Below are 21,341 nucleotides of genomic sequence, written 5' to 3'. Positions count from 1 at the left end.
ATTAACATCTAGATGTACATGGTGACTAAATAGTTCAAACTTTGATCATTATAGTATAAGTTTTAATGGCTAGACTTAATACAGCTCCCATAAATGTATTCAAACCAAGATAAGTAAATTACATTCCTTTCTGAGAAAAAATACTTTTTTATTTTATTTGGACAGCCAGAAGAGACTAAACCTAAGCACGTTTGGGGGCATGTTCCTTTTCAAAAAGATATCTGTCCTCTACATTAAGAAATTGAGATGAGCATCACTCCTTTATAAAAAAAAATTGAGAGAAACAGAGAGGAGAGAGATACTTTACTAATTTTTTTGTCTTGTTCTCTTGTATATGTAATAAAAAAAAGTGAGACAGAGAAACAAAGATAATCATTTGTCAATACAGTCTAATCACATCTCTTATAAGGAAGGTAGGACAGGACGGTGCTTCTACTTCTTTAAAGGGAAGAACTATTTTTGAAGTCGTGTTTCTTAAATTGTAAGAGTGACCTCTAGTGCCTTACTTCTTTGTTATACTTCGGCAGTTCTATGCTGCAATGCTTTGCTTTTTTCCCTTTTTTCTTTTTTTAGCAATTCATTTAGTTTTTAACAGACTATGTAATGACAATGAAGGTGGGACCCAAGTGTCATCATCATGTGTAAATAAATGAAGTTTCCCAGTTTCTGGAGTACTCCCAGAATTAAATTTGAGTCTTAAAAATACCATGGCAGTTGCCTACAAGAGTTAAATGTTCATTTTTTGCCCTGATATATACACTAGAGCATTGAACGAGCTACCATTACTGAATGACAACACAAGATCATTGTGGTAATTTCTTATAAGTGATTGTCTTGTGCTCATAGTTTCATTTATGATTCTCCCCTTGTGGTACCTTCCCAAAATCGTCAGTATTGTAAAATGTTGAGTTACTCCAAACTTACTAGTTAACTGTTTAGTTCTTTCTCCAAAACTGTCCCCTGGCTACACTGCAGTCATGTAATTCCTGAGCATTCCTACTAGCACTTTCCTGAAAGAGCCAATCACTCACACATTGGGGGGAGGGTGAAAGAGAATTATGGGAACTAGGATTTCAAAGAAAAAAGAATGATTATATTTTTATTATTTTAAGGTTTGAGCAAATTGATACTGAAAATCCTAGTCTTGAGATTATTAACATTTCAATAAGGAAGAGGATATTTGGCTTACTTTGGACTGCAAATGATTAAAAAAGAAACCTTGAATTAACTTTTTGAAAATTAAAAAAAAATTAACACACTGAGTTGTGCCAAGTTTTTCTGAAAAGTATTTTTTTAGATTAAATTCATATCACTGTTATTCTAATAGGGGAGCTTTTAAAGTGTTTACACTTAATCTATATAAATATAACCATAAATCATCAATAAACAAGGTACTTGATGACAGACTCAAAAAGTACATCCCCAAAATGTAATTTTCATCATGGCCTGGATTATCAGCTAAATTTCTTTCCTTTATATTAAAAAAAAAAGAAAAACTTTTTACTACTAGAAATGAGACCCCCTATCTCAAGTATACTTTTGTAGCCAACAAAGCTCAATCTCCAATGTTTGGGTTTTCTTACATGTGTTTTTATCCTAATCTATAGAATAAATCAATTATTAGTGTCCAACTATAAGTCCAAGGATGCAGACAAATACCAGTCTACAAGATTATAACCTGCTAAACATCCTGGCTGGTGCAGTATACTATAAAGTCTGCCAGTTATTTTCTATTGGACATAATCCCGACAAAATCCACTAGTCCCCAAAAGGAATAAATGAAGGCATTTGCATACTAGTACCTGGTTAAGAAGCTAATTTCAGATTTTACTAGAAGTTGACATTTCTCAATGGATATTTAAAGGAAACAGAGTAAATAGCATGCCTACAGACAAAAAGTATAAAAATACAGTGCATATTTTAGACTAGAGATCTGTGGTGGTGGTGGTGGTGTGGTGGTGGTGGTGGTGGTGATTGTAAATAGATTTCTTTTTCAGGGTTATCATTTAAACAGAAGATTTACAAGCATTTGATTTCCAGAACATATTCTGAATTTCTAACAAAAATAATAATTAAGAAAATAAATACTTAACCCCAAAGTTTTTCAGATAGCCTGAAGTTTTAAAAATCATTTGTTTTACTTACATGCATTTCCTGCTACTACTGGGCTCCAATTTTGAATAGATAACAGAAACAGGAGCTTGAGGAAGGCTTCAGTGACAGAATCCATGTTCATATTCATTGAGGCACCCAAAGAACCAGAGTATTAGGAAGCAGCTGCTCTCTTCAGTCCTATTTTTGTTCCTCTTCTCTCTGCTTCCGTCGTCCTCGTCTCTCTCCTTCTCCCTTTTTTCCTCTCTCTCTCCCTCTCTCTCTCTCTCTCTCACTAAAGGCTTCTCAGAGCCCAGACTGATCAGTCAAATGCACCCTGCATCCTCTCAAACATGCATACACACCTCCAAACCTGCTCCCCATTCCCTACCCCTCCCTGACAGCAGCAATCCCTGAAGAGCAGCAGCAAAAAAATCTCTCTTCCAATTTCTCAGAATCACTCAGGGCTAAACTGCTAGACTACTCTGTACAGCTTGGTTACTGAAGCTTCACGTTCATAATGTGTCCTGGACACCCCTTGTGGTGACAGGTAGGAAATGTGAGTCTATGATGAAAGCCAGACAATGAGATACAGCAGCCTGCACATTGGCATCGATATAGGCTCTCGCTGCTGTTTTTGCTCCCTCTGTGCTCCATTCATCATAATGAACACTTTGGGGGTGGGGAGAGGAAAGGATTGGGGAGGAGGAATGAACTATTCCTGATTCAGTAGCTGATCTTCATCTTTCCTCCTTTTAATTGGCAGAGTATTTCAAAGTACTGCAGCTTGGAAAAGCAATACATTATATCCTGAAGATATTTAATGTTAATTCTGGTGGCATACAGGTAAAACCGCCCTGTGTATCACTTCAAAAGATTCAGTTAGGAAAAAAGAATCTAACTATCCTCAAGGAAAATAAAAAGTGTTTAGGGAGCTTTAAAAATGTTTTCTTCATATAAGAAGTGTCAGCATTTTTTATTATATAAATTCCTGTTAGGAGAATAGAGTCATTCTTGGAAGAGATCTTTAAAAGCATAAAATATTGACCTGGCTGCTACTTTTGCTGTTTTGTTTCAGGATGGGGAATGTCTACTTGATTTAATAAAATAGCTTTAATTTGATCAAAGCAAATTTCTAAAATATCTGGTTACTCTGGAAATATAAAAACGCTCCCCTCAAATTTTTAATAAAGATTTTTAAAAGGCAAAAAAAATTACAGGAAGGGAAAATATAAATAGAAGTACAATGTAAAAGAATTCCAAAAAATGCAAGGTTCCTTAGTTCTAGACTATTCCATTTTTCTTTGCCTCACAATGAGTGCCTTTCAATAAAGACTTGTTGAATTCAATGATATAAAAACAGATGTTCAAAGGTTTTATGGGTGGAGAAGCAAATTCAGTCAAAAGATAAAAAAGTTTGATAGAAATGTTAATGTGATCATGATTCTCCTCTATGTGCTAACCAAATGGTGGAGATGTTTGACAGCCTATCACCAACCATTAAATAAGAGATGCATAGCAACTTCCTGACTATACAATGAGGATACTAAATAAATAGAATGATGTTATAGAGAAGAAATGAGAGTTCTTTTTGGTACCTTCCCTTATAAAGAGAATATATAGTGGACTTTGGTGCACACATAGTTTCATCAGTTTGTCAGTTCCTTCAACTAATACAGATTATAAAATGCTCTGTCTTCTCATTCTGCATAATTCTTATCCTTCTTACCTCAATAAATCCTCACTAGAGAGCCAGTCCTGGTGCTTTTTTTAAAAAACATTCTAGCAATAATAACATTCCATGTAGAATAACCTCTTTTAAATGAGTGTTTAGATACTTTGGAATGATAGCACTTGATACTTTCCCCCCTATTGATGTGATCTCAGACACTTCTGGGCACCCCCAAGTGATTATAGATTGGAATACATCTCAATCATTAAAATGAGCCCCCCATTAAAAATGGAGTGCAACAGTAGTAAGAAAAATCAGAGGAAATGAGAATATGAATGATTTGAGAATGTCAGTTGTATACTCAATACTGCAGGGATAGATAAGGAACTAAGAAATGTGCCTTTCATCTGTGATGTTGAAATCTGGGAAACAGGTCTTCGCAAAGACCCAGGGATACATATTGGAAAAAAAAAGACTTCAAATATGCAATGTATTAAATTAAAAAGCATTGCTACATAATGAAAAGAGAACTGAATAAAGAAATGTGTGTTTTCTCTTTCGAGTAACTGAAACTTATTTCCCACATGGTAGGTTTATTGGTGTACTACATGAAATCAAATAGACTCAGACTCTAAATCGTCCACTGTGCACATCCAGAAAAACACCTGAATCATTGGTGGAAGACTTGGGCATTTACATTTGATCAAGAAAATGGTGTTAACAACTTTAATAGTCTTTCTGGTAGCTCTTCATATATCAGAAATAAGATAGAGTAACAAGATATCCTGGAGATTTTGAACTCTTGCCATTGATGCTCAGACTATGTGTTGATCATAGCATATGAATGCAAATAAGACTGTAACTCATTAAAATTTGTAGGCATTCAATCAGCCTGATCAACTTCTAGTTCAGACTTGAAGAGGGATTGCAAATAAATTTATAATTAAGTATGGTAATTTTATATCAATCAATCAACAAACATTTATTAAGAATGTACTATATGCCAAGCACTTTGCTGGGCTCTGGGAATACAAAGACAAATGTTAAGATAGTTCCTGCCCTCAGGGGTCTAACATTTTAGCTGAGGGATATAATGTATTTACATATACATATATAATAAAAATAAGGTGATTGGGGAGGAAATAGGTATTAAAATCCAGGGTGATTGCAGAAAATTGGCTCTTTTACTGAGATTTGAAGCATAGCTGAAGAGGATGCAATCTAGTCACAGGGGACAGCTGGAGCATAGGCAAGAAGACAGAAGATCAAGAGATGCATTTGAGGAATGGCATGAAGCAAATTTTGATGAACCATAATATATATGGTTAAAAATAATGTATAATAGGTCTGAAAAGATAGATTGGAGCCAGACTATCAAGGGCTTTAAATGACATATGGAGGAATTTAATACCCCATAATAATAGCTAGCATTTATATAGCACTTTCGATGTTCAGGCATTGTGCTAGATTCTTTACATTTATTATATCTTTTCATTCTCATAACTCAGAGAATTCCCATTTAAAGGAAAATAAAACTGAGGCAAAAGTTAAATGATTTACCCATGGTCACACAGAGAGGATGTAAGGCTGGATTTGAAATCAAGTCTTCCTGACTCTCTATGTCTGGACCTTTATCCACTGCACAGTAATAGAGAGCTACTGAAAATATTTTGAATAGATGAGTGACATAGTCAGTTTTGTTCTTTAGGAAAAAAGAACTTGGCATTTGGGCGAAGAATAAAGAAGGGAGTTACTTGAGCCTAGGAGACACTTTTGGAAATCATGGCAATAGTTCAGGAAAGAAGTGATGAGAATAAACTAAGGTTGTTGGGTGAGTATAGAGAAGGGGATGATTAAAAAAGTGCAATGGAGACAGAGACCAAGCTGTTAAATAGAAGCAACACAATGTGGCAATTTAGTCTATACATGGGAAGAATGAGAATAAAGAGTTAAGGATGATGCAGAAATTGCTTACCTCTTAAATAGAAGAAAGGTGGTGATCTCAACAGAAAGAAAGAAATTGACAAAGCAAATAAATTTGAGGGAAAAGATCATATGTTCTATATTGGACAAGTTGATTTTGAATTGTTTATGGGTCAATCCAAATGCCAAAAGGGCATTTGGTGAAGTAGAACTAGAGTTTAGGACTAGAATGGGGAAAATAGGCCTAGAAATCATGAGCAAAGAGATAATTAAACTTGTGTGAGTTAACAAGGTCACTGACAAAAAATGTGTAGATAGAGAATAGTCTCCAAATGAAGCTTTGGGGTATTTCTACACTTAGGCATAACTTTTTATTTCCTTATTTCCTTACCTTCAATCCAATTTGCCTTGTTCAATTTGGGAATGTTCTTTAGAGTTATTTAAACTGCTAATTTCGATGAGATGACAAAAAAAAAAAAGCTTAATCTTAGGCAAATTTACTTTTTCTTTTTTCAGAAAGGAAAATTGTGGAATAGAATGTTTTAATTACTTGGCCAAAGTCACACAGCTAGTTAGTACAACCTGGTACTGATAATGTACATTAGGATCTCACATCAATTACCTCTGATTAAGGTAACATAGTATGTCTGCAGATTACAGGAAATTGCTTCATCTCAATGCTTCTCTTATTCTTGTACTCATTTGTCCATCTCTAAGGAGCTTGATCTTTATCCTCATCACAACCTCTAGTTTCTCCATTCACACACATACACACACACACACACACAATACATGCTTATAGCTCTCTCCTTTCTTATAATTTCTTGCTTCATCATCTCATATGTTTATGTTGTATTGGACCATAAATATGAATGGAAATTGTCCAAGGAAGATTTATACATAATTGTATTATTTGTGTTTTGCTCATATATACATGTACAGAAAGATAATAAAGAAGAAGTGTAAAAGCTTTTCACAACAAAAATGAAAAGATAGAGAAGAAAAATAAATCAACAATTATTAATTGGTATTTTCTTGATGGGGTGTGATTGCCAATATCATTAGGCTAAGTATATAGGATGTGAGTTACTACTTCTGAAAGTTTTAAGCTTGTCTACAAAATTAATGTATACAAAACAGTATGAGATAGATAGATAGATAGATAGATAGATAGATGACAGACAGATAGATACATAAAGATATATACATATATATCCATTATGCCATCAGCATTATTCAGTAATCTTTTTATTCATCATTTGTTACTTTTCAGAACAAGTATGCTGAATCCTCTTTCTCTGATTCTTAAAAGATGACCTATATCACTATTTTATTATGGCTGATAATATTTTTTTTCTGAATTATTTTAATTTCCTTGCTTTTCATCTCAATTTTTCCCATATCTTTACTTTATTCTTGCCTCTTTCTTGATGGCTAAACTTTAAAATCTTCTTGAAATTTATATTAAAAATATTCAAAACCAAGCTCTTTTTCCTTTCCTGTTTCTAGAATTTTGTACTTATTTCAATATAAAAGCAGTGCTTTTTTTTCCTTGCCAGAGCTAACACTATTAATTTAGGAACATGAATCCATTCACTCACATGTCTTCCAGGCTTTAATTACATCCATCATACATTCTCAGGAAATCATCATCTATTTCTTTCACTATCTGATTATGTATAGGTATTTCTAGTACTTAGAAACTATTATTTTTCAGAACGAAAAGTGAATGTTTGCCTGTAAGATATACAATACACATGGATATATTTATGTATGTATGTATTTGTGTTTATATTTACACACATGTGTTTGTGTATAGTATATATGTATACTTATGCATATGTCCTTTATTATAGGGACCTCTTGAATTATGGCTTCCTTCCTTGTTTTTTGTTTTGTTTTGTTTTGTTTTGTTTTGTGTAGTAAATATCTAGAAGAGCAGAATTGTACTTAGAGCTTCCAGTTCACCAACAACTCACAGCATGATATGTTGTCATCTAGGTTCTGGCTCTATTATTTCACTGAAACTTCCCTTTTAAAAGTTGTATATGACTGTATAATTTTAAAACCTAAATATATTTTTATAGTCATTATACTCCAGATTTGGAGGATAATATTTAAAATTGTTAGCCCATTCCTCTATTTTTATCATGTTCTCTTCTGTGATAACATATGCATCTAGCTTTCTTCCTACTGCTAATGATTTCTTACCATGGCCAATGTGGTGAGGATAGAAATTCACAAACATACACAAAGACAACATCCCAAATCGATAAGGAGATGACATCTGTTTTTGTTTCTAGATCTTGAAGAAATTTCTTGAAAAAATGGATATTTATAATTTTTTTTTACTTTTAATCACAGTCATTTTTGAAAATAAATTATTTTTATGCAAAATTCAACTCTCTCATCTATCAATAAAAACAATTAAGAAGGCATTCTTAACTTGGGTTCCAAAGATAGAATTCAGGGGTTAGTGCAATTTAATGGGGACAGGGGCTTGGGGTGATAATTTTTTTTACTAATTTCTAACTGAAATTTAGTATGTCTTTCAATAATGTTTTTTATAATATTATTCTTCCAGAGTCCATAGGCCTGAAAAGTCTGTTGAAAGGAGATGGGAAATATATACAACAATCCATCCTAATGGACCATGTGTTTTTTACATGAGAATGAAGGTATTTTTAATTTTCTTAAATATAAGTTTGATTGGTTTTCTAATTATTAAGATTTCAGATTCATTTTATTGATCTTTACATTCACATTGTTTCAATATTTAAATAATTTTTATTTTCATTCTTCCATGAACTTATGTAAATATCCCCATATTTTCTTGAAATTTTTATCATTCACTTTTTTCTTATTGCACCATACATTTATAAGGCATAGATTTTTCAGCCATTCCCCTACTACACTAGTACATGCCTTGAATCAATTTTTTAAACAAGAAAAGTGCTGTTATTAATATTTTGGAATATATTACACCTATCTCTGTCTTTTTTATTATAAAAATAGTCAATGGTGAGATCCTTGATTAAAGGGGAGCACATATGGCACTTTTTAAAAACCCTATTCCATACTAAATTTGCAGGATTAGATTAATTTCTGTCAACCTATAATGTTTTGTGTTGCCTAACTTCCCATACATTTCCAAAAATGAACATGCACTTTTTAAAAATTGTTTTGCTTTTTTAAAAATGATTTTTCATCATCAATGGGAAATTTGGACTTGAGTTAATTTTCTGTCTTTTCAGTATTAGTATTTGAAGAATATTTTCAAAGTGGTACTTGAATTTTTCAATTCTTCTAAAAGAATGCCCCTACATATACTTTGACCACTTATCTAAAGGTCAATTATTATACAAATTAAATATCTATGTCAACTGCTTATGCATAAGAATTAAAAAGTGATATTTTATGAAAATATCTTTTCCCATTAAATGTTTTTCTACTTTCATTTCCCCACCTTATTAGCTTTAACTCATTTTTAAAAGTGCAATAAAACTGTTTATTTTGACTTTATTATCTTCATTCTTCCTTGTTTGGCTAAGCATAATCCTCCTGCCATGGAGATAGAAGGCCCTTGCTCTTACTCTATTTTAGTTTAGTTTTGTTAATGCTATTTTTAAGTGTGCCTGTAATAGTCATTTTTTGGTTCAGTGTGGTATATAGTGTAAAATTAATATGAATCAACATTTTAATAAATGACTTTCCTTTTTTAAGTAACTTTTTTTTGGTCAAAAAGTTAAGTAATTTAGTATGCTTATAAACCACAAACCTATTATTTACAGTTATTCCTATAACTGATCAGTTCTACTCCATCTATTTTTTGTGATTTTAATGTGTATCAAATAGTAATTATGACTACAAAATAATGGTTTTTCATAGATATATTTAAAATAAAATTTTATGTTAACAGTTCCTCCTTTATTCTGTAAAGAGTCTGTTATTGTATTTTGTAGTCTATAATTTGTAATTGTATTTTATAACATTTGTACCTGGCTGGATATGAAGTGGAAGGTAAGCCAAAAGGGAAAACCAAAATGTTCCTTTCTCTGGTTCCAGTTTTGAACTATGGGCATTTCTAGGAATGGTCATACCTTTCCTTTTGTTCCTCAAGGCAATTCAAATTCCCTGTCATCTCACTTTGACTTTTCATTCAGAGAATGTTTTATGTGCATGAATGGGAAGCACACATACACACACACAAAACACAACAACAACAACAACAACAAAAACCTAGATCCATTTTAATTCCAAACTGGAGGAATTTTATTTAATATCAGTAAAATATTTTTGGCTGCTGTCTCCAACCAACAGAACTATAATTTTTGGACCAGGGATTGAAACATAGATCTCTATATCTGAAAACTAAACACTTTTCCTCCTTCCTGTGGGTCTTGTTTTCAATTAACATGGATAAATCAAAGGCAATTAAATAATTTTAACTATAATGCACTAGCACTGAAAACTATATAAAACAGGAAAACAGATCTTTAAAGAACAGAGAATTCTAGGTTGTACATCTGTCCACTTAGATAAAAAGTAAATTTGAAAGACAATAATTTCCTTTACCAGCTTTCAAAATCTTCAGCTAAAAGAGAGTTTACTAATGATCCCTGAAATTTTACTAACCCTTGTTTTCCTCTGTCCCATAGCTCTCACCCAACAATACTGTAGTCAGGCATCCTTTCCTTCCTTCCTTTACTCAAAATTTCTGTCCTATCACTGAAAATGATTTCTGAAGTATTCCCCCATTTTTTTCTAGATAGGCCTGAGAAAAGACAACTCTTTCCTTTAAAATATCTCTAAGTAAACATGAAACCACCTTTCATCTCTAAAGTTCATCACACTCAAAGAAACATTGTTTTTGTAAATCAGTTCTCAAATATTTTTATGACTTTAGTGTTTATACTGAATACACTGCATCTTGTAATCGTTTCTTCATTGTTTTGTTTCTTTATGGGTTTTTTCTTTCCTTTTAGTAGTATATAAATATGGTGGTTTGGGGAATTTGGGGGGGGGTTATGTGTGAATTTACTTTATCTTATCAACTCAAACTATTACTTATCTCCATTATTCTTTGATGATGATTCTTTGGGGCTAAGTATATCAATACAAAACCTGAAAATATGAATGATTTTTTTCTTATTTGTTGTTTTTAACCTTTAATTCTGTTTTCATATTTTACATTAAATAAAGTATCTGGATAGGAGACATTCATGTTTTACTTCTATTGTACTTGAATATTTTACATTGTTTATATATTACAAAAGTTGTTAGCTTTGGGTCATATGCTTTTGATTATATTAATGAAGAGGCATTATACACATATGCTTAAAAAGAACAAAAAACAACATATATTAGAAATACATTATATCAAATCTTTTTTAATCACCTGCAGCTGTTGATATAATCCTACAAATCTACAGCCCATCATACAACTGATTACATGAATAATTTCCTTAATATTCAATCACCCTTATATTCATGGTATAAATCCAGCTTGGTCATAATTAATCATTGTCTCCATAGAATACTAGAGTCTACTAGCAAGGATTTTATTTTTCTGGTCAATGTTTCATTTTGATAGTTTATATTTCACTTTATCTGCTTTGTCTTTTGGGTTTTAGTATCAATGCCCAGTTTGTTTAATAAAATAAATTTGGGCTTCCAAATTGAAATAATCATTGTATTAATTGTTCTCTTAATATTTTATATAATTTATGAATTTATGTTGTCTTGGGTACTTCCCATTCTTTGGCTGTTCATATGTAGATAGTTTCCTATATTTGTTTCAGAGATTAGGATGCTTAAATCCTCTGATTTTGTATTCTTAGTTTGGAAATACTTTTTTGTAGATATTCATTGACTTTCTTTGAATTTTTGTTTTTTTGCCAATAAAATTGCTTGTGGAAATTTATGAAAATTTTATTTTATTTTATTTTTGTTATGGATTTGTCTTCCTTTTATATGTGATTTTAATTTTATTTTTATTTATTTTATTTGTTTTTGTTTTCCTCTTTCTTTTTTCTTATTCAGGTTAGCCAACAATAAGCTAATAATTTATGAATCCTTTAAGACATTTTTTAAAAGCTCTGAATTTTTTTGATATTGTTATAAATTCTTTAAGCTTTTTTTCCCAAGTTCTCTCTAATTTTAAAATTTTCTTCTTTTCCCCTTTTTTGTTTTGTTAATTTGCCATTTAAACTGTATACTCTATTGATACTTTTTTGTTAACCAAAATTCTCAGTTATAATTGTTTCTGTTCTTTTATGTCTCACAAATTTGAAATGTTATCCTCTTATAATATCAAAATAATACTTTATTATTTCTTTGATTTATTATTTGATCATTTTAGGGTTTGGTATAGTTTAATTTACTTGCCATATTGGTATGTGTCTTTTGAATATATTTATTATTATTTTGTTCCCCTAAATTATATAAAACACATTTATTTTTGTAGCTTTTTACTTTTGTTTATGACTGAATTATAAATATTTAAAATAAATACAATATGAAATGCTGAGGCAAACATATTTCCTTTAACATTTCACTTCATATATTTAGGAAAGGTGAAACAAATCCAGTTTTCCAAACGTTCTTTTTAGAAATTTTTCCTATATTTTTCTTTTCACTTTTTTACTTTAAGAAAATACTAAACTATACAATTATTATTGTTATTTTTTGGTAAATTGCCCAGATTTTTCTTTACAAAATTAGATACTTACTATTTCATTTCATCCACATACATTTAATCAGGATTTTAAAAAAATGTCCATGTTGCACTTATACACAATGTTACCTCTTATTTAGCTCTTTACACCAATTCATTTCATTGTTTATATGAAATCACAATTACATTTTCTGATGTTTTAGTAACACCTAAGGCATAAAACATTTTGTTTCATTTTCTCCATTTTCATGTTACATCTAAATGTTTTTATTTTATTGACATATTTTGTTTTTATATCACATTAGTTTTTGAATATGCCCTCCCTTCATCCTCTACTCAGCAAGCCGTCTCTTATAACCAATTTCTTAAAAAGTCTATATATTTTAATCCGAATCAGTTAGGAAATCATATCAGTACTTATTTGTTCCTCCACATATTGAAGGGTGAACTTATAATTGAGGAAATTCAGACCTTATTAGCTGTTTTGCATTTGTCATAGAGAGAGGGAAGGCATCAGCAAATGCCTGAGAATTGAAGTGTTCTCTCACTACTATATCATGCCTTTATGACAGGCTTTTGGTCTGTTTCTCAAGCTCCTAATCTATTTCTATGGATGGTCTCCAATGACAAAATCACTTTATTTTTCCCTTCACTGACCTTCACATCAAAACTCTATTTTATCCCTCCTTCCTGGTTTCTGGATTTTCCTACATGACTATAACTTACTATAGATATCCTATCCCCAATTTTAACTCTACTATTTTTAATAAAGTAAACCCACCCAGAGTGATAGTTTCCTGACAAGTAACGTCCCAAAATGTCTTTGCCATGTCTATGAAGACAAATTTACTTTCTGTATTAGGACTTCTTTTTAGTTTGTTTGTTTATTTCATTCATGTATAAATATTTAAGGCCCAGAGTTTTATGATTGTATCTCTTGTTCTGACCCTTTTGAATGTTTAGGCATTTCAAATGCTATTTTCTTTCCTTCATCACAGCTACTCTGCACAGCATCTATCTGTGAATATTGATGTTGTTTTCTCCCTACTATTTTTAATTTAATGTAGTTTTTAATAGATTTAAATGGATTAATATAGCAAATAAATTCTCTGATCATTTATTTGCCATGCCTATATTTTAATCCATGACTCAGAAGTACAAATCCCTTTTTAAGAACTCTAAGTATTCATCTCTAAAATCACTTTTCCCCTCTTTGGCATCCCTCATTCATGTAAAAAACACTGACTTCATTATCCACCTCTAATCCAACTTCTCTCTCCCATACTTCCTAATTAATATCAATCTTCCAAGTCACCTAGCTTTATAATCTCAGTGTCTTCTTCTCCTTACTATTCCATACTGCATATAAAATCAGTTGTCAAATCATTTCTACCAAGGAAGTCCCTTCTTGTGACTCATATCAATAAATCTATTCTCCCTTGGAGTATTACAGTAGTCCTCTGGATCTTCTCCTTGACTAAAGTCTATGCCTATGCCAATCCATCCTCCATCCAGTGTCAAAAGCGATTTTTAAAAATAAAGACCTATTTGACCATGCCATTTCTCTCTTCCCCTCAATAAATTCCCCTGGTTCCCTTTAATCAAATGTAAAATCCTCTGTTTATCAGTTTTAGCACCTCATCGTTCCTTTCTACCTTTCCAGTCTTTATACATTTTATTCTCCTTCATATATGCTACAACGCAACGACATGCCTACTTGCTGTTCTTTGAGTATGACAGTCCTGAATTATTTCCTGGATTTTTCCTTGATTTTCTGTCTCCATCTTGATATATATTCTCTGGAGAGGCTTGAAGTGCTTTGTTTCCTCACTTCTGCCTCTTAGCTCCCCTAAGTTTTGTCTAGTCTTGAAGACTGATGTGACTGATAAGGGAAAGGGACTCTCCTCTTTCAGCCTCTTGCTGGAATGGAAACGTTAAGAGTTAATTTCCCTACTTCCCTTCTCCTTCCTCCCTAACTAGTTAATTTAGAAAATATCCTTGTTTTAGTGGTCTGTACATAACAAAGCACTATCCCACTGGCATCATACTGGCTCATTGTCTCAAATGATATATAAATTGGAGCCCTGAGAGGCTGTATGTTTTTACTATTGCTGAGTTTTTTCCCTTTTCACTGCAGGCATGGAGGCTACACATAAAGTCTTTTCCTGCCAGCAGCTGTTTTCCCCCTCCTTTGTGAGTAACAATAAAGTTTGCTAAAGCTCTCTCTGTGTGGGATGAAACTTTTCCTCCAAACTTCTCTGTACTTCAGCTTGCTTGAAATTGTACTTTTCGAAGGAGGCTTTTTGCCCTTCAGAGGGGAAGCTTGTACTTGAAATGACCTTCTATCTATTCTGTCCATATAATTCATACTTGTTTATTTCCACATTTCCCCCCATTAGAACCTGAACTCCTTGAGGACAGGGACAGTTTATTTTTAATTTTTGGTATCTAGAGTCCATAGCGCAAAACCTGACCTAATGAAAGTTAGATAAATAACTTCTTGATTTATTTATTGATGGGCAAAAGAGACAAAAATAAAACATAAATCTAGGGTCTTTCTTCACTTCATTGAGCCAAACTTCCTTACTTTTTGATACCATTTTTAAGATTTCTTCTGGCAGTATCATTTGTGCTGACATGGATTACCAAAGGTGGGGAGGTTTCATTTGTTTTAATAAATCTTTGAAGATTCAGTCTTATGAATTGAATGCCTGACCTCACCGGAAACTCTCATTATAAGATTATCAGAGATCTATTTCCATACTTCTGAGCATAGAATCATCAGCTACTACTGCTTTCTTCTTCAGACTTTTTTGCTAGATAAACTCTCACCTCATAGATTTTGTGACTACACTACAGAATTCTATAAAGCAGAGCATTTCAAAATGTTGCCCAGAAACCACTAGAGGTCCCCAAGCCTCTTTCAGGGGGTTGCTGAGTTCAAAACTATTTTCATAAAAATATGAAGATGTAATTTGCCTATTAAAATACTTTTTTCTTTTTAAAGATACTTTTACTATTACATACCTATAGAATGTTGAATTCTCTTCATATACTTTAGTGAAAACAATGTAATACAATGACTTAATATGAAAAAATACAGGAAAATCCAGCTGTCTTAAGTTAGACAGTAATGAGATTTGCAAAAATACGTTTAAAATTGCTGTTTTCAATTTTTTGGAGTTGAAAATTATTTTTAAATAAAATTATGATTCATTCTAATATATAATTAAATATACATAAAACATTTATCGGTTTGAATTTCTAATATGGTTAGTATTAATAGGAATTCCACATAAACAAAATTCTTTGTTGTTCTTAATAATTTTAAGAGTGTAAAGGGGTCCTTAAACAAACAAAAAGTTTAAGACCTGCTGCTCTAAAACAGTGTTTTTCAAAGTTGAGGCTGTAACCCAATTGCAGAAGGTATATAATTTTAAAAAATTAGGAATAAGTACAGAGTTAAAATTATACTCTCCCTGTAAAGCTTACCATGGGCCTTTCTCCCAATATAATTCCACTGACATCTATCCCTCAATATTCCCTCATGCCATCTCCTTCCTTTTGTATTTGACTTCCCAACCCTTACATGTCTCAACCAGCTCTTAGACAGTCGTGTCAATTGAACATACTAGCTATTAGCTAGGGACCTGTATGAGTAGCTTTGTAAATGCGATTGAGGATTGGTGGTGCTGGTAGGGTGAATATCAACCTCTACCATGTCCCTGGATCATCCCCCTGGCTACAGAGCTAATCTTCTCAGAGGATGAACTTAGGACTCCAGGAGAGTAACTGACCAGTTAGAGCCCCACCATATACCTTTTTTTTAGTTTAATGGGATGGAATGAGTAACAGGGGGGAAAAAACCTAGTATGAGTAGATTGTGATCTGAATGTACACATTTACATTATCTTTATTACTACTACTACCCTTCCAAATGTATCCTTTATTTTAAACAACAACAATAATAATAAACAATAACATCAGCAATAATGACAGTACTTCAACATTTTCAAAATGCTTCATAGATATGATCTTGTTTCATCCTCATAATAATATTGGAGGTAGATGTTATAATTTTCCTTGTATTACAGATGAGAAACTGAGGCTTATAGATATCATGCAACTTGCCCAGGGTTACACAAATCGTAAATGTCTAAAATGGGATGAGAATTTAGGTTTGTTTGATTCCTTGTACAGTGTTCTATCATCTGTACCACCTAGCTGCCATCATTCTTCACCAACATCTTTATAGCCACTAAATTCAAAACATTGTTGCTATCTTCTCCTCATGATCCTTCACTCCACAGATTCGATCAGTTGATAAATCTCATAGTTTTTATTTCTGCAGCATCTCCCATTGCTATCTTCGTCCTTCTACTGTACTACTTTAGTACCTCTGGCCTCAAATTTCTTACATATTCAATTTATTCTCCATTGCTACAAAAGTAAAAGTTTAGCTTAGGCACTCCCGAAAAAGTACATTTTTGACATATTCATAGGAATACAAAAAAAGAATTTGATATAAATACATGAATTTCCAAGGCATATTATTTTTAAATAAATCATAATTCTTCGTAGTTTTAAAATCTCCCTGCTTCTCTGTGTTTCCTTCAAAACATATTTTTCTTGTCTTTACAATATTTTAACAACCCTTGTATTTTGTGATCAGTATTGCTACACTCCTCTAGACTCTCTCTTGTATTAAAAAAATGAAAACACAAGAGGGAAAAATACAAAAAGAATACCTTGTAACAAATAATCATATTTAAGACAAAAGAATCCACACAGTATCCATTTCCCAAAAATATATCTCCTTCTGTATCTTGAATCCATCATATCTCTAGTGGCCAATGAATGGCATGTTCTTTCCTAAGTCCCCTGGATATATGACAAATTATTGCATTGGACAGAGGTCTTACATCTTTCTCATTCTATTCTTATTTTAACAGTTATTCTTCTTTTCTATTTTTTTTAGATGAACGGTCCAGCTTACTTTATTCTACATCAATTTACTATCTATGATTCTTCAAAACCTCTTATGATGAAATATTCTTTTGCCTTCAAATACCATGACTCCTTCAGTCATTTCCAGTTGATTGCCCCTCTTTTAGATTCTTTTTATTTGCTTTTTTACCCCCATTTTAATCCTCATTTTAAGATCAAGAAAGATTTTGTGCCTGAAACTTTTCACTTCTTCCTCCTGTCCTCCTTTTTTGTTGTTCCCCACTCCCCACCATCTTGGCTGATTTCCCATTCATTTTGACATATTTCTTTACCAAATTGCTTATTTATACAGTCCATACATTTAATATTTCTCTGTTGCCTCTTTGCTAGCATGTTTTCCTCCATGTTTGTATGTTCTTCATCTCAAACATATAGATTATGAAAAAGTGAATTCTACCCTCTTATTCCTTTCTAAATTAGTATATTCATTTTACTCTACTTTTTCTTTCCCCTCTTAAAATCCTTGGAAAAGAACAATCCATTTCCTCATATTTATTTATTTATTTGTTAGTTTGTGTGTGTATTTATTTATTTAACTTTGAATATCTTTGGATAGCATTCAAATTATAATGGAACACTTGTTTCTTCTGCCACCATTAGAATGGTAGACTAGGACACAACAGAGGCATTTTCTTTCTATGTTTCTCTTAGATCTTTTTTCCCATTTCAAAATTCCTACTTTGCTCCTGTCTTTTCATCAGAAATGTTTGAAAATCTTCTATTTCATAAAAGGTCCAGTTTAACCATATTTCAGGATTATATTCAGTTTTCCTAAATAAGTTATTTGTATCTATAAATTTCAATTGTTTCATATATCACTGCTATCATTGCTTATCTCTTCTCTCTTTCATGGCAAATTCCTTGAAAAATCATCTGAAAATACTTCTTTCCCTTTCTTTTCTCTTAACTCCCTTTATACTATACAGACTAGACTCTGACCTCATCATTGTCTAAAGCTACCTATTAACTCTTAATTGACAAATCTAATGCCTTCCATCTCAAATCATCTTTTTTTTCATAATTTCTCTGTGGCCTTTGACATTTTTGACTTCCTCCCTAAATTCATACCTGCTCCTCCTTCACTATGTCTATCAACAATATTTCTATCCTTCTAGTTGTCCAGCTTTGTGATCTTAAGATCATTCTTGTTTCATTCCCTTCAATTGCCTCTTTCAGTTTCTAAGCATTGTGATTTTAACTTCATTACACACCTTGCATCTGTTTCATTTTCTCTTTTATGGTTGCCACATTAGCCTAGGTCATATTTACCATATCATCTTGCAATTGAATTGGATAAGAATTCACTAATTGGTAAGTATATTTCTAGTCTCTCCTATTCAATATATTTTTCACATAGATATCTACCCAAACAATATATAAACACTGAAACTATTAATTCCTTCATCAAAAATGCTTCTCTTTCTCCATATTACCTATAGTTAAAATAGAAAACAAAAGGAATCTTTATCCTCTGTTAAACCTTAAGACAGGTGCTATATTTCTCATGATTCTTCAGCTAATTAGGTTATCTGTCCAAAAAAGAAAAATGAAAAATGTTGGAGAGGATGTGGAGAAATAGTGACACTAATGCACTGTTGATGGAAATATAAACTGACACAAACCTTCTGAAGAGCAATGGAGCATTACCTAAAGGGTAACACCCAGAAATACCAGTAGTAGTTCTGTATCTCAAAGACATTGAAGGTAAAGGGAAAATACATACCTGTGAAAACATTTGTATTAGCTCTTTTTGTGAGGGCAAAGAATTGGAAACTAAAGGTATGTCCATCAATTGGGAAATGGCTGAAGAAGTTATGGAATATGATTATACTGACATACTAGTGTGCAATAAGAAATGACAAATAAGATAATGAAAAAAACATGGTAAGACTGATGAAATTATGAAAAGTGAAGAAAGGAGAATACTTTACACAGTAACAACAGTAGCATATGATGACCAACTGTGAATGTCTTAACAATTATCTAAGGCAAATATGTAGGACAGCACCAAAGGATGAAAGAATATCCACTACCATAGAAGGAACAGATGTAGTCCAAATGCAGTTTGAAGAATACCATTCTTCATTTTATTTTCTCCATGAATTTTTCTTTACTATGAGCAATATTTGTGTCATTTCCCAACATGATAAACATGGAAATATATATTGAATGATTATATATATATATGTATTTATATATTAAGTAATAAACAATATATACACTACTATATATGTATACATATACAAGCTATATCACATTACCTGCTTTCTTGGGTAGGGGGAAAGGATGGGGGGAAAGTGAGAACAAGGAGAGAACATAAAATGACAGAAAAGTATTTAAAACTTAAAAAATAAAAATAATAATTTTAAGTCTATTACCTCTCCTGTTTATTTTGTATTTACTTATATAAAAGGATGTGCTAGTAAATGCTTAACAATGAGTTTCTTTGGATAAATATGTATAACACACTTTTAAAGTTAATCTGCTTTATTGAAATTTCCCCATTACTTCTTCAAGTCTAAACAATCAACAAAACAAAAAAAATCATGCCATTATTTGTGGCATTTACTGTTTTTTTAATTTTAATTTTAGAAGTGTAAATACATTAGAAATTTCAGAATCTAGAGACAGTAAGAACTGGCTAGAACACTGAATAGGTGTAAACTTTATTTTCTTCTCAAGTATAATTTGAATCTTTTGAGGACTAGGATTTTTAAATTTTATCCTTGTATGCTTAAGATACCATGATTGACAAATATGAGGTACTTAAAAATATTTGCCAACTCTATTGCTACTATATTATCACTTATTGTCCCCACCAAAAAGTGATATATTCATACTCAGCACTTTCACAAGTCTTTGATTTCTTCTTTCTCATGCTTTCATATCCAATTATGTTTTAGTTTTTAGTGTTTATGTCATCATACTACCATAATTTCAAGCACTTTAGAGCCAGGACCATTGTTTTATTTTCTATTTATCTTTCTCTAAATAACTAGCAAGGACAATGTGTAGAGTACATTAGAGAACAGCACTTCGCATGAAGATGATGGTTTAATGTACTACCTTAGATGTCTACTTGCTATGTGACACTAGGCAATTTATTTAAATGCTGAATACTTTTCTGCATTTTAAAATGGCTCTGAACCTTGGGAGACTACATCTCCCACTTCCTTTGTGGGAGGTGTCTGAGAAAGTATAAAAGAAGAGAGGTGAGGTTTTTCATGCCTTTTCTGCAGAAGCACCTTTTCTGGAGGCGAGGCCTTTGCTGGGAGAAAGGCTTTGGTCCCTGCATAGCTGCTGTAGAGCAAATGTTCTTTAGCCTTTCCCAAACCTTTCTTTTCTGGCATAAATAAACCTATCTAGCGATCCCTAGAAACTGGTTTGATTTAATTTAAATCCCTAGCCATAATTATAGCCAAAAAGAAAAGCCTGGTCAATTTTCCCTATTGGAGGAGGGGGGGGGACCCCTAGCTACCTTCCCTTTCTTTCCCTATCTTTTCCCTCCATTTTCACCATCAACACTTTATACTCCAAGATGATTAAACTATATAGAAAATGATCATTTGTATTGGTAAAGAGTTTCCCCTTTGGAAATTTTCCATATCAATGAAATCACCATGCTTGGTTTATAGTTTCTGCTTCATATTTGTTAAAAAGAAATCTTTTTTTTCATGTCAAATAATATTTCTACTAAGGTGTCATTGTATTAGAAATCCCACCAAAAATCCAAAAGTAGATTTGTAAATTTTTTGAATGCATTTTTTAAACCCTTACCTTCCATCTTGGAGTCAATACTATGTATCGGCTCCAAGGCAGAAGAGTGGTAAGGGCTAGGCAGTGGGGGTTAAGTGACTTACCCAGGGTCACACAGCTGGGAAGTATCTGAGGCCAGATTTGAACCTAGGACCTCCCATCTCTAGGCTTGACTCTTAATCCACTACACCACCCAGATGCCCCCTGAATGTGTAA

At 32.2% G+C, this 21,341-nt stretch overlaps 1 protein-coding gene across 2 annotated transcripts in view; it reads right to left on the bottom strand.

Annotated features, from left to right (window-relative positions):
• Positions 1-2,696, bottom strand: part of CNTNAP4 (contactin associated protein family member 4) — a 677,206-nt gene extending 674,510 nt beyond the window's left edge. The window contains exon 1 of one of the 2 annotated variants that reach the window (XM_007497949.3): positions 2,146-2,696. In XM_007497949.3, coding sequence (XP_007498011.1) covers positions 2,146-2,242 — 97 coding nt within the window. In that variant the 5' untranslated portion in view covers positions 2,243-2,696. The remainder of the gene's footprint in view (positions 1-2,145) is intronic. The other variant, XM_007497950.3, reaches the window with a different exon arrangement.
• Between the last annotated feature and the right edge of the window lie 18,645 nt (positions 2,697-21,341).

This window comes from Monodelphis domestica, chromosome 7 (genome assembly GCF_027887165.1).
Source record: "Monodelphis domestica isolate mMonDom1 chromosome 7, mMonDom1.pri, whole genome shotgun sequence".
Taxonomy (NCBI): Eukaryota; Metazoa; Chordata; class Mammalia; order Didelphimorphia; family Didelphidae; genus Monodelphis; species Monodelphis domestica.
This window is presented reverse-complemented; position numbering and strand designations above follow the sequence as displayed.